This window comes from Pagrus major, chromosome 11, assembly GCF_040436345.1.
Source record: "Pagrus major chromosome 11, Pma_NU_1.0".
NCBI lineage: Eukaryota > Metazoa > Chordata > Actinopteri > Spariformes > Sparidae > Pagrus > Pagrus major.
The window spans coordinates 6,373,657-6,388,956 of record NC_133225.1 but is presented as its reverse complement, the minus strand read 5'-3'; the positions used below and the strand labels follow the sequence as shown (position 1 = coordinate 6,388,956).

At 39.6% G+C, this 15,300-nt stretch overlaps 1 protein-coding gene across 2 annotated transcripts in view; it reads right to left on the bottom strand.

Moving 5' to 3' along the window:
* rab6ba (RAB6B, member RAS oncogene family a) overlaps window positions 1-15,300 on the bottom strand; it is a 52,113-nt gene that overhangs the window by 2,146 nt on the left and 34,667 nt on the right. The window contains exons 4-7 of one of the 2 annotated variants that reach the window (XM_073476625.1): window positions 14,863-14,968; window positions 13,712-13,823; window positions 8,160-8,253; window positions 5,455-5,521 (exon numbers count right to left, since the gene is read on the bottom strand). In XM_073476625.1, the coding sequence (XP_073332726.1) occupies window positions 5,455-5,521; window positions 8,160-8,253; window positions 13,712-13,823; window positions 14,863-14,968 (379 nt within the window). Of the gene's footprint in view, window positions 1-5,454; window positions 5,522-8,159; window positions 8,254-13,711; window positions 13,824-14,862; window positions 14,990-15,300 lie in introns of both variants that reach the window. The other variant, XM_073476626.1, reaches the window with a different exon arrangement.

The following is a 15,300-nucleotide window of genomic DNA, read 5'->3' as shown; positions in this document are numbered from 1 at the left end:
ACAAAACAGAATGATCCTGCAGTGTTTTCTCATTCAGATAAGGTGTTATTCCCAGTCAATCCTCCAGAGCTTCTTTTTATATTTAGCAGTGAGAACAGGGGGCACACCTCCTCTGTATCATGACTGAGAGCTTGTGAATGATCCCATATACGACTGCTGGTGAGCGAGGCAGCTGAGCAGCCTCTTACTCATTATATTCAGTTTGCTGGTGAACATTATGCATGTACAAGGAGGGGGGGCTACAAAAACGGTGGCCTACATATTGTATGCAAGTGAGTCTGGAAACAGTCCCGCTGTGGCTTTCAAATGCCCAGCCTACACTGGCTGTTAAATGCAGCAGTTGGTGTGTGTGTGTGTTTTCATGTCATCTTGATGTGGTAGCACAGTCTTTAAATGCAAAAATATATACTGGAGCATTGAATCCCATTTGGATTGGTTCCCATCTGGGATCCGGAGGCCTCATCTCAGCAGCAACCTTACCAAACCAAATGAGCCTTAGTCTTGAATATCTTAGTCCTCAGGTACCTGTGTGTGTATGTGTAGGTACAGCCTACAGCATCTCCTCAACAGTGAGTAATGACTTCTGCCACTGTGCCACTAGTAAATGTATTTTGAATATAGTAGAGGTATCGAAAATTTCTTCATGAAGTTAAGAGCTTGTGTTTTTCCTGTATGTGTCCCTTGTGCATTTGTCCCCTTTCCCCTCCTGCCCTCTCTAGCTCTACCTGTCCTGAGAGAGGTGCTTCAGGGAATGACGACTGCTGATCTTGATGCCTCTCAGGCAATCGTGTTTCAGCACTGTTTTGGTCATGCTCCACTACGTTCAACAGCTAGTTGCTAACTTTGTGTGTCTGCTATTAAGTGTTGAGCAGGTAGTGTACAGTATACTGCAGCTGGAAATAATGCTGATGAGAGGGAGCGGTGAGACTGAAGGAAAGTAGAAAATTCGAACTCTGTTCACTTTGTGTTATTTGGATGAGAGTCCAGCAGGGGAACATACACATTGCTACGCCTCTATCCTGATTGATGGTTACCATTGCAGTGACTTGTCAGTGACAAGCTAGCCACGCCCTACCCTGCTTTATCATCTATTCTACTCTAAATGGGACCATAATATACAAAATGAACATCATGCTGTATTTAAGAAGACTTGAGACTATCGAATGAGATCATAAACTCATTAGGAAACTGTTCACTGAAGTAATAAATCAAGTGAGAAGTAGAGTCATTTTCTCATAAGCTTACATACAATCAGACATACAAACCATAAAGGTTTACCTTGAATAAAATCAGCATGATGTAATTTTAGTACTTCACATAAACCCTGCATAATAAAACTCCTTGTGAATACAATTTATTATCAAGTCATGGAGCGGCACCTTCCTTTGACTGCCTTTTTTCTGATCAACATGAGTCTGGCGTGATTTATTATGCTTTTTGATTCCCTCTTATTAACACAGATGACCTCAGCACTTATATAGGTCAAGCACCCTCTTCAAGCTCTCTCCCTTCAGACCTGCAGTGGTTATATTACCCAGTGACTCTGTATGAAATTGTTCTCAGAAAGAGCGCAGAAGACTGCGCCCTGTGGGCCCTGACATCCACCATTAATCAGCGTGACCCATCCGTCCCCAATTTAAAGCTGGCAGTTAAAGGAAAAAAGAGGCTGTACCATGAACGCTGTTTAAATACCGACTGAATGTCGCAAATGTTGGACTGTTCAAATAAGATTTTACCTGGCTACATGTGTTTTATTTCACAATCTTTATGTCTTTAAATGCTGTTCCATTACATGAATGTTTGCTAAACATGAAGAAGAATGTAAAATATGCACCGCACCATGATTTCTGGCTATATAACATGCATGCATGTGTCCTAGAATAAGCCTATTTCTGCCGTTCTCCCTATGAAATCAATATTTTTCACAAAGCAATAACAACAGAGGAGCTGCTCCATTAAGTGACACTGTCAGCTGAGGCACAGAGCTACTGAGGAACTGTCATCACCTGCCATCCATCAGCACACCTCCACCTCACGCAGCTCACTCCCACATCCATTAAACCTCATTAAGTCAGAGATTAAAAAAAAACAGGAAGAGAGATAAAGTTAATTGGCTGAATGTGAGTGATGCGTTTTGAGCAGGAAATATGGCCGACTGCAATAAAAAGCAAAGGGGTGATCTCAACAGTTCAGTCATTTAGTTTATTATTGAGGCTGGACGGGTCACAGTAAATGATGGGTGGTCTATAATCGGAGATGCAGAGGGAAACAAATGTCGGCATTCATTCACATCGCCAAGGTCAGTGTCTGATTTATGATTAGGTTAGAGCAGATACACGCTGCGCTGTTCATCTGGACACACTGAAGGAGGAACGACGGTGCTTATATGCACATGGTAAAATCAAAGACAATTTCATAATTCACCCCGTTACCATAGAGATGGCCCCGGAGTTTGCGTGTTGAGGAGGATATGAAGCACTGCTGCCATCAGAGGAGAGCCAGCGACTGACAGCATTCAATACAATTGATTTACTTTAGTTGCAAGTAGCAACAAGGACAAGGACAACTTTATTTGTATTAGACGACAGTAAAACTAGCGAAAACGACTCAACACAAGATGATGTAAAAGGCAGTTAGAGGCAAAGTGTTGGTTTAGATGACAGGTCGTGTTTATGTGTAATTTCTCTCTGATGGGTTATTTTTCTGCTACCAGATCATACTTTGTAAATGGATTGGGAAAGCCGCGTCTGTCTCAAAGGAACAGTTCACCAAAAATTTTAATCTTGTCATTATCTGATGGAAAGTCAGGTGAAGTTTCATAGTCCACAAAACATTTCTGGAACTTCACAGCAAAACAGCGTTGCGGCATTCTCCTAAACAACTGAAGTAGATGGAGACTTGTTTTAAAATGTAACACATAAATCAGCTCCATACAGCTCATGCAGCGTATCCAAATGTCCGGAAGCCCAGAGATCCCAAATTGCTTTTAAAAGATGTTATTTACACCCTCTTTAAGGCAAAATCTTCACTGTAGCTGCCAGGCTCAAAATGTTACCCCATCCAAAGTGGGTTCACAAGTTTGAACGCCTGTAGAGTGTTTAAAAATGTATTTTCAAATCAATTTGGGATCTCAAGCCTTCTATAGACTCTGATTATGCTGGACAAGCTGTATGGAGTTATTTTACTTTTTTTACCATCTACTTCAGCTGTTCAGGAGAATGCTACATGTTTTGCTGTGAAGCTCCAGAGATGTTTTGTGGACTATGAAATCGGCATGGGGGTGACTGAATTTTCATTTGTGAACTGTCCTTATTCCTCTTGCTCACACTGGCCATTAAGAGATCAGTTCAAGATACATTCTCAATGGAAGTGATGGGGGACAAAATCAACATTTGTCCCATTGTTCACCTGGGGAGCAGGGGCACGAGTGAGTTGAAGGGGAAGCGGTAAAGGAGGTATAGATATGGAGCGAGGTGAGATGGACTTCCTGTCGTTTGAAAAAACAACAGGAAGTCATGACTCAGCCAGATCTAAACCACACAGAGACGTGATGCACGTCTTTTCAGATAAATTGCAACTTACTTCCTGAGAATATTATCATCCCAAGTGTCCTTTGCCAATAAACATTGAGGCAGCGGAGTCACTTAACTGTACAGCAACATACACTTTATTAAAAGGAGAAGACTGAACAGATATTAAATCTCGCCAATTGGGGGATGTACTGTATATAACTGTGTATTGTATATGTAGATATAGTGACCCCATGTGGTAGAGCGAGGTAGACTGACCTGCACATGTGATTTAATTTATGCAGGGAAACAGCTTGAGAAACTTTAATTATTTAGTATAATCTGTCTAACTCTTGATGTGTGGGTGGTTTTAGCTTCACAGCTTATTGTCTATTAAATGTTAAAGGCTCGGCTATTTAATTGTTCTATAGGGGTTATTTGGGCATTTTGTTGAAAGTAGCTTAAAAGTAGTGTGATAAGTTGTATGTTACTATAAGTGATATATGTCTTTAAAATGAAGGTAACTAGTAGTATGTTATATATTGCATTTTGAAAGTAACTTGCCCAACACTGTTTACGACTATCATCTTTCTATGTACTGTGTATTATGTAAGTGGTTTTTGTGTGAGTGGGCTTTTGCATTTATAGTTGAGTCATGAAATTCTGAGAGTCATAGTGACTCGGACTGCTGCTGTGATAATGGATTTCAACAGCGTTCGTGATGTGACGCTGTCATCTCGGTGGGTCTGTATTATTAGGTTCTTTTCATTATGTGTTTTATCTGTTGTGCTTTTGTTTTTGAGTTATTCTTTTCCCTTTCAAAAAAATCAATAACAACTCGAGGGGGAAAGAGGATAATATAAAACTTCACAGAAGCATACTGCATCAAAACAGTTTTAAATGAACTAAGTAGTTTTAAATGCTTAGATTACAGTAAATACAGATCTGTAGGGGGCTCTAATCAACACATGGTCTAAGGAGCTGAAAAGCTTTCTTTAACAATACAACTAATCAAAGTGAAGTGCAGATATATTATGCGTGAAAAGGCTCTTAACTGAAGAGTACAAAAATCATCTAAAAGACTCAGAGTGTGAAAAGTAGGCTGCCTCATTGTAACCTACGCTGGATATATTTACAGATGTAAAAATCAGTGCAGGAGTGTGTGAGGAGCCCAGACAGCCTGAAGGCTCTTTAGTTTCTGATGAATATTATAGCGAAAATCTTTCTCCGCTGCTCTATTTATCTCCTCTGACATCAGATATAAACACATGCGTCTCTGTGTTGTGAATTATTTCTCAGAGAGCATATCGAGCTGAATCACTCCTTGATGTAATCAAAACAAATAAATTCTACACTCTGTGTGTGTGCGTGTTTAAAATTCATAATGCTAAAAAATCGAATTTAAAATATTCTGCAGTAGAAAACGTTACTTCCTGAAAGAATAAAATGTTGGCTAAAGAATAAAAGCCCCAGAAAACTCCCCCACAGGTGAAGCTGTGACATGCTCAGTTGACAGCAGCAGATATAAGCTGCCAGTTAGCAGCAGCCCAGGCTGAGACTCCTGTCACTGGTTTAAATGAGCAAACCTTCCCACCCACCATAGACAAAACTGCAGGCGCCAACTGTCTGACCGACCAGCCGCCCACTCCGGCGCTCGTCAGACAACCAGTTCTGAAAAACAGTTTGCCAGAGCGTCATGCTGAAAACACATTTAATTGGACAGGTAGCTGACACCTATTTAAATAGGTGCCAGTGTGCAGAGTTCACGTCTGGAACTCCTTTAATTTAACAGCGAGCAGTGAATGATGCTATCACGTGGAGATTAAAATGAGAAAATGTTTCCTCTGAGCTTGTTAGTATGCTGTTCACATATTATCAAAACAGGGTTTCTTTCATATCATGAATAAAAGGGATTTTCATGATATGTAAATGGGTCAAAGGATACTTCCTTCTTTGCTTGTTTCTTGAATACTTTCCATTCCAGGAAGAGCAGCTGCCACACGCCGAAACAGCTGGAGGGGAAGAGAACAGAAACAGAATGAGGGCATTTTGACTTTAGACTGCATGAACATGAACACAACACGAACACTTACTTTGTCTAATGTGTCTCACACCTGGCCTTTTGATACACAGGTAATCAATGAATTTAAACAAGCTATGAGGAGCTTCGATTCTTTGTTGATTTTTCTTTTCTAAACAGCCATTTTCAGAAACATAGAGATGAGGTAATGAATCTATTTGTGACTATGTAAGATTAATAGCTGTAATATGACGATGGTGAAACAAAGTAAACTTTGTTTTACTACACCTGTTCATACACCTTGGTCACATGTCATCCTACAGATTCGATTGCTCAGTAATAAAGGTCAAAGGTGAAAAAGATTAAAGTTTGATTTATTAGTCATTTTATAACCAGGGTTTAACTACAGGATGTTTCTAGGAATAGCTTATTACCAAACTGTGGCTTAAGCATCTGCCACTTTGCTCTTTTTGGTAAGATTACGTCTTCATAAAGAACAAAAGAAATGTTAAAAGTAAAAAATTATATAATAGTGAAAATTTTGGCTAAACACAAACCTAAAACTTCATGTTTACATGATGATTTGGCACATTTTTTAATGTTAAGCCATGTCATTAGGAGCTCTAATACTTTAGTCTTAAAGCTTAAATTTGCTGACACATCCTCTCAGTAGGGAGTGATGACACAGCTGAACAGTGTGAACACTGCAGCCTTTGGAGGCACTGTGCACTGTTTTTTGCAGGTTTCACACCACTGTGTTCCATCCTGTCCACAGTCCTGAAGTATGAAGGTGAAGAATGGCCTTCTCTGTCTGCACTGCTACTGGCTGCCAGCAACACCATCCACTGACAGACACAATACAGCCTCCCTTCATCTCTCTATTTATTAACTTAACAGACAGTCGTTGTTTTCCGAAGACAAACATCTGTTAAGAGACAAATCGCTGTTTGTTGAACCAGGCTGCTTCTCTTTGTATCTGTAACTCATAAATTTCACCAAATGTTAGAGTTACTGATTAAATGTCACTTAAAGGAATGAATACGTGCACTATTCAGTCTTGCTGGTTGTGGCAGCATGGACTTACCTAGCAAGAAATAGTCTAACCTGTGTGACATGTGCTTCTGTAGTTATGTATTTTCATGAAAAACAAGGAACCTTTTGTGGAGTTTGTGACCACTAACACTGACATGGAGCAATGTTTTGATAAGTTGATCCTCTTTTGTTTGTATCTTGTACAAACACAAAAGGACACACATGCATGAGTACTTAGACACCACACACATTCCTGCTGCCAGTTTCATGATATGCCCACTAATGCACAGTCAGTGGCAGTACTGTGCCTGGAAACGTAAATAAATAAATAAATAAATACTGACTCACTTCCTGTCTCAATAAACATGGTATGATGAACATTACCAGATGCTAAAGCAGTCAATAATTGATCTAATCGACTTTAATGTTCAAATATTAATGTCTTAACATGTCTTTAACCCTTTCATGCATGAATTATTAAATAACAAAGTAATAAGTTTGTTTTCAATTTTAAACAAGTGAAAATGATCACCTGCAACTTTTTTTTTGTTAAGTATTTTTTGAAAAACCAGACAGGTAGAAACAGTATTTTTTGACATAATATTCAACATATTTTTAATCAGATTTTAAAAGGTACAGTGTGTAATATGTAGTGGCATCTAATATAATATTCATAAGTATGTTTTATTTAGTGTATAATCACCCGAAAATAAGAGTCATTTTCATTACCTTAGAATGAGCCGTTTATATCTAAATAGGGAGCGGGTCTCCGTCCACGGAGGGCCGCCATGTTGCACCGGCATCTTTCTAAGGTAGCCCAGAACGGACAAACCTGGCACTAGTGAGGGCCATTCGCATTTATTGTGGCCGCCATGAGGGCCACCGCAGCTTCTGGAGCTTCGCCAACATCTTCGGAGTGGGAGGGCTGATCGAGTGAGTGTTGCGGTCTAGAACCTCACCGCTCGATGCCGCTAAACACTTGATAAATTGAACACTGTACCTTTAATAATTTCTTTCTTGTGCATCTTTTTTCAGTGACTGAAAATACATCTGTCCACTGGAGTGGATTTGTATTTTGAGATATTATTTTTTTTTAATCTGGTCATCTGGTTTCCTTTTTTATAATCTTCTTTAAGTAAAATTGTTCTTTTTATGTGCTTTTGTACAGTTATACTTACAGACTCTAGTTCCACGTTAACATCACTCGTATTTTAACTGTAATTTATTTACCACAAAAAGGGGCAACACACACAAAGCAAACATTGAATTTGAATGCTAACATGGTTATTTTTTGTTTTTCAAGTTTTTCTTCATACATCACTGTAATAGCGTAATTGAAAATTTGTTTGGCCATGATGACTGTGTAGTGAAAATCTGTAATCTCATCATCTAACCTATAGGAGGAACATGTAGTGTAAATATGAACCTTTTGTCATGCTCTCGACAGAAGACTGTTTCTTAATCCCGTCATGTCCCGTCCGACAAATCACCGCTATCATAACCTGTAGTTCTATTTTCATTCATAATCAGTCAAAAGACAGAATGGCCTTGAGCTCTATGAACAACTTAACATCTCTCAAAACACTGTCTGAACTCACCTGTTTGACGTTGTAACCTGTTTTGGCACTGGTCTCTATGAACATGACGCTCAGCTCTTTAGCCCTCTGTTCACCTTCCTCAATTGTGATTTGCCTGTGAAAAGAGGGGAATTATCACAAAACAGTTTACAGGATGTGGACACAAAGCAGAGGCTGCTTTTCTCATATTACCTTCAACAAACAGGCTCCACACAAAGCCACCTATTTGCAGCTAAAGCTCCTGTTAATGTACGCCAGTGAGGATACACCAGACTTAATTAGCTAATGACTGAGGAGGATTAATTACATTGTCCAGCAACAAATTAATAACAGCCAATTTGCATTACAATTTAATGACTCTGGCAGTGATTGTTTGGCTCTCGCTGTGAAACAGAGACTGTGTCAGGTGTCCATTAACACAAACAGAGAGATCGGTACAGTCCTGCTGACTCCACAGCCCGCACAGCCAGCAGGTTCGTTAAGACGACGAGCTTAAATCAACCTGCCTTCAATGGCTCTTCTGGGAAAACCATGACGTAACCAGTCTGTCCTCTTTGTTCCTCTCCACACAAAGGGAATCTTAAAAATACCACTTCTTTACTTTCAACCTACCCTAAGTGGTGGAACGCCTGTCTCAACACACTCCTGTCGTGCAAAGCATCAAACAGGGCAGCATTATATATACCTAAACCTCTCCTCCTGAAATAACTACTTTGCATCACAGAACACAAGAAAGAGAAATCCAGTCTTTAAGAGATGGTAGATGAAGTTTCTGCAGCGCGAACAGAAAACACTGCACCGGAGATGTATTTACATAATAACACCACCTGACAGAGCTGTACCAGTGCCGCTGTGGCTATTTCTGGATGCATGTGTCTGAGTTCCAACTTAAACAGCACCGACAGTTATTCATCATCAGACAGGCAGTTGGCAAGAAAACTGCATAATGGATGTACAATATGTGGCATCCAAGCAACTTTTATGCACGCTTGTGGGCTTTTGGAGCTTCAGGGCTGTTGTGTCCTGAAATATGACGTCAGCTCTCAGTTAAGCCACATAGCTCTGCAACGGTATGCAAATAAGGGGGCTATGTTTTCACCAGTGTTCACTTGTTGGGTTGTTGGTTTGTCAGCACGATTACACAAAAACTACTGAATGGATTTCTCCGACTTTTGGTCAGGAGGTGGGTCCCCTGCTCAGAATCGACCCCATAACTCTTGATAAAGGGACGGATCCAGGAATTTTTTCTCACTCTCTTTAACATTGGGATATTGTGCAACTTTTTTTGTAAATCTCTCAGGTTATAATGAATGGGTATTGATGAATAAACCAGGAGTATTTAAGTAAATCCAGATCTAGCAAGTTTAAATTTGTTTCATGTGATTCTGGCTTCGGCTTTATCGTATTAAAAGGGTTGTTGGGCCTTGGGGCTGCACAACTTAATTTTACAATATCTGTAAAAATAACTGCAATATGATTTTTTTTGCATTCTGCTCAGCCCTACATTGAAGTGTGAATGGTGTTGGCCATTCTGACGGATCCGCAGAGAATTATCACTCTCTGTAGTTGCTCTCTACAAAGCTTATGGCATCTTTAAGTTCATTATATTGGTTTTATGGCCCCAAATGTCACCGCTTCAGTTCAGCAGCAGCCAGATTTTTTTTCAGTGAAAAAGCTCTGATAAACCCAGTCTGTGCTATCTGCTAGTTAGAGACGAGCTGGTGAACATAGTGGAGCATTTTGCTGCAAAAGAGCCAAATATTTCCCTCAAGAATCAGTGCAGTGGACGTGTAACACCATAACTTGCACAAGACAACTTTGTAAGGTGATAACATGCCAATATTGTGTTGACAGCTTGTTGAGAAACGGTCAAAAATATCCAATTATGTAGGTTTAACATAAGCTTCAACAGAGCGTATCTATTACATGGATACTGAATTATTCTGTTATCTGTGTGTTTATTTTGTATACTCAAAGCAATAACAAACATAACAAACCATACATTTTTAGAATAGAGATAATAATCATAATTCCCCTCACCAATAAATCACTTCATTCCCTTCATTTTAACACTGACTTTATCATGTACTGTAGCAGCCGTGTAATAGGAAGCAGACGAACAAGACATCCAATCTATACACTGACTTAACAGTTTTAAAAGTCCCAGAGCTACTTCCTGTCAGCGTACCGCACATCAGGCTGCACTTGGTTGATGCTGCCTGGTGCGCGGTGCTCACTAGATTTTCCTCACGCAGGGCTCCAGGGACTCTGCAGCACCTAAACTGTGCATACTTCAACTCCCTGTAGCACTGAGCATTCTGAGAAGCTCCGCCACGCATGAATGGACAAAACAACAAACCCAGAGAGAGTCCATCTTACAGAGGTGCCCCTCTCCAGCAGCTCATAATCAAATTGCACCACATCACAGTAATGCAATACCCATAAATCTCTGCTTCTTCTCAAGTAATGTCAAAGGTAGGGTTGGATATGTCAGTGGTGATATAGTGTAAGACAATGTAACTAAACTGCACCATTGACTTCTTTTCAGATGTTTTTAAAAAGGTCCAGACACACACACTGCCACCCAGAAACAGATTTAAGATGTCACACTACATTGCCGCCAGACATGTGATGACTTTGAACTCGTTTTTCAATGTCAGCTCCATTATTTACAGTCCTGTCAGATCATGTGCCAAGTCATTTCATCACACACTGGCATACGATGCACGTGCTCTACTTATTCGTTTTCATTTGATGTATATTTCTACATTGTCACAGAGTGAAACAGTCCCTGCATGTGCAACCACAGTGTCTATATGATTTGCCTCAGTTTACTTTGCAATAAATGAAATAAAAAGGTAAAAAATCCAGATTCAGAATGACTGGTCTGGACACTGCAGCTGGAAAGTGGAGCACGAAAAACTATAGAGCACTTAAAAATAGGAAAAAGCCATTTTGATTTTTCTGGCAAAAACCTGTTAGGCACACACACACACACACACACACACACACACACACACACACACACACACACACACAGCAATTAGGCTGATTTACCTCTAAGAAGAAGCAAAGTAGGAGAGGCGGCTGTGGCGATGTTAATGCGGTAAATAGCCTTCACTGCTTTACCATGGAACATTTACTGGAGCTTTTACCTCCAGACCACATTAAGACCAAACTAAATTGCAGGTAAATTACCCAAAAATGAAAAAGAGAATGGTTCAGTAGTTTTCGATCAGTGTTTTTCTGGAGGCCAACATTTTCAAAATTATTTCACTTAGGACATCTTATTCTGTGGATTATCATAAGAGCTCAGCTAGCAAGACAGATTGTAACATAACATAAGACAAAAATCTGTAGTTCACTAACCAGCTATCTTACAGTTCACTGGTCAGTCTTAATTTCAAATACTCCTGACTACTTTGTGGAAGCAGACGGGACACTATACATGCCCAGTCTTACTGCACCACACAATCTCAGTTTCAATGAGCAAAGCTTTTGCCTCTGGTCTGTTGTTATGGCAGCCATCTTATTGACAGATCCTGTGAGATAAATCCTGAAAACTGCCACCACCAGCAGTTTTCCTGCTTTCCCTTCAATCTGAGACACAAGTATACCAAAGGGAATTTCTTTTTGCAGCTCCACATGTTAATGCTGTGAATGTTATTGTCACCGCATGGACAAATAATGCTGACAATGACAAATTAAATTGGTGCATATGTCCGCATAATCTATGCATGGTTACAATAATTTTGAAAAAGCTCTCCTGAACACTTCTACAAACCTGACTTCAGTTAGGCTGCATATTTGAGGGGTGGATAAAGGCAAGAGAGAACGGCTGAGCATCCACCATCATTGTCTACCATGTCAGCACAGTGTTTTCTTAAGATCACACTAAGATCAGTCAACAAAAACAGAAAGTAGATGGTCAGCTGTTTCAGAAAAATGTGACTCTAGCAAAAGAAACAGACCATAAACCAAAACAGATGTCCAAACAAAGATAATGGATGTCCCAGAGGACTTTCATTACTTAAGACAGCAGAACAGCAATAAAACAAAAGGAAGATAGATTAATGGACCACATCAAGTGTTCGTCAGCTTCTTAAATGTAGCTCAGAAATATACAACTAATAACAACTAATGAAAATACAAAACCCACTGCATATGTAAAAGTAATGTATATGAAATAATCAATAAATGGTGACGAAACAACAATGTCCATGCATTGTAGGCATTGAGGTAACTAGCTGATGGCAGCAATAGTTAGCAGCAGTTAGCGGTTACTTAGCGGTTAAATGCTGCCCCATATTTGCTTGGAATATGAATTCAACAGGTGGCTAATTTTTAGATATTTATCCTTTAACTATGTGGAATCAGCTGCTATTTTGGACGGGTCTTTCTTTTTAAAGTGAAATTGCATCTCCAGTGACTTCATGGTTAAAAAAATAAAATAATAAAATAAAAAATTGAGTGCACACACATTAGGGAATAACAGTGGTGCACTTCATTTTCAACACTTGTTAAAGCATGTCAGGATTTTTTTTATACATTTCTTAAATTGGGAAAATGGCCCAAAGCCAAACCAAACTTAATTCTGCACTCTCTGCTCGGGAGATGGAGAGAATGGATGGCAGGTTAACAAGGGGGATGTATTCTGGTCATTTTGCGAACAAAAGGGGATAGAGAGGCAACAATAGAACATAAGGTTTGCTTGGTCATCAGGGGTTATTACCATATCAGTTTCACATTTTACTGATTACTTTACATCTGTAATGTAGCTCAAGCAAAGATTTAATGCACTCATGCATTTTGGCACAATCACAGAGGCCATGAGGTACATTTCTGCTTCATGTCTTTTCCTTAATACCCTGCTTCTCCAAGCAGTCCCTTTGCAAATCAATTTCTTTTTTCTTCTCAGCTTTATTAAACATCCTGTTTCATCAGCCTTCTTTCCCCTCACCACACCACATATCAGTTATATATAAATACATACTGTATATGTATATATGACAAAAGAATTCCCTCTTGCACACCAGGAGGGTAAATCACTGAATAATTTCCCCAAGCAGGCGATCATTTTCTCATTTCAAAGCAGTAAGAGCAGCTGAGTTGTTCAATGTTCCACCACAATTACTACAACAACATAACACAACCGTTTATGCTAATGAGTCTATTCATTTTGATATTTGATCTATGAAGCTGCAAACATTCTTCTCTCATACCTGTCTCAATATAACACTCAGGTGGTATGAATATTAAATTCAGATGGCAACGTATTGAGGAGTTATTGGTGTCAAGACAGTCAGTTCTGTCTCATTAATATACAGATTTATTCAGCAAGACACTCCGACATCTAATCAAATCATCACTGCGTAGGGGAGCCTGTGGAGGCAGCCTGATGTTTTTATCGTGTTTTGTTCTAGAGGTATTGTTCTCTAAACGTTTTCTGCAGACTGACAGACTGACAACTGGCACATCATGGTTGCCATGGTGTCAAGACCTCAAAGGAAATGCTGAGTAAAAAGTAAAATGTGATACCAGTACGGACATCTGATTCAGCAGTAACTACATACCTCTTATCTGCCAGGTCTGTTTTATTGCCGACGAGCATGATGATGACATCACTTCCTCTCTCCGTTCTCACATCCTCGATCCATTTTGACGTCTGCTGGAATGAATTAACATCTGTTTAAAAGAAGGGAAGAAACAAAGCAGAGTCGAATTAAAGAGGCTGTTTGTGAAACTGCAGTGACATTCAATGCACTGACACCTCTCCAGCTGTTACCGCTCCAAACACAACCATTAACATTTCAACTGGAATTTTACACAAACACGCTGTTGTTTTTATAACAGCTGGCAGGAAATAATGAGAAAAATGATGATATAAAATGAGTCAGACATTGTGCAGTACATTGTTATTGATGCAAGAAGATACAGAAAAAAATCAAATGTGGTGGATAATATTAAAACGATATCAGCTATAGGTGATACTGCATGATATACAGTACTGGAATTACACAATAAATCCTCTGCTCTGCTCTGTAGCATGTTAATGTTTTTCTTCTTGACCTTGCCACATCCACTGAGTATGCAGGCTTTCTGGCATGCAGGCTAAGGGTCCTATTATACTCTCAGACTGGGAGTTTGATGAGACACACAAGACGTGGGTCTTTTTCCAAGTGAAAAAAGAGCATGGTTTTGGGGGATGGTATCCAATATTTTCAGGAAAAAAATCGGGAATATTATTCAATTCCTGAGGGCAGCCATGTTATACTACGTGCATTTGCTCTTTTAAAAGATTAAATAGAAGCCACTGACAGATTTGAGGGAGATTAATGTCACTTCCTGTCATGTAAACAACACCAACTGGAAATAAATGATGTGGTTTTACAAAGGTTTTAGCAATATGGAGAAGCAAGGGCCACCTTCTACATACTACTGTTGAATGCTACTGTTTCACTGTGGTAAGTCTCATCTCACCGATAAATTATTACCCATAAGTTACTTATGGAAAATATCAAGAAGGCTATGATATTATATGATATATGATATTTGTGAAATCTCAACTTGGATTTCAGTGCTCCGTCTATCACATGTTTGACAATGAGACACAGTGAAGTTGAATTCTGCCTACTTATCTTGACAGAAAACAGGTAGCATGATTAGGAAGACAGTATATGGGACAGCAGCTAATTGTATGAAATATTTCATAAAGGACACTGACTTGTTATGTCGTAGACCACCACAGCCACGGTGGAGTCCCGTATATAACTAGGAATGAGGCTCCTGAAGCGCTCCTGTCCCGCTGTGTCCCAGAGCTGCAACCTCACCTGGGGTTCAGAGAGAGAAAGCTGAGGAGGCTGAGAAAGTCAGAGAGCCTGGAAACAAAAGGCTCCCTACACACACACAAGCTTACACAACACACACACTGTCATAAACATTTACAGTAAGATATGTGTCTGAGCGTACAAAACACAATAATCACACTCAGGCGTTATTTATGTGAGTGGACTCATAATGATGTTTCCAAGGTCGTACTGCTGCATGAAAGATCCCTCAAGATAAACATTATATTCATCTAGAAGCCAACGTTTCAGTGCATGCAATATTGTAGTCATGACAACTTCTGCAATATGTGTAGAGCTACTGCACTGCTGATACA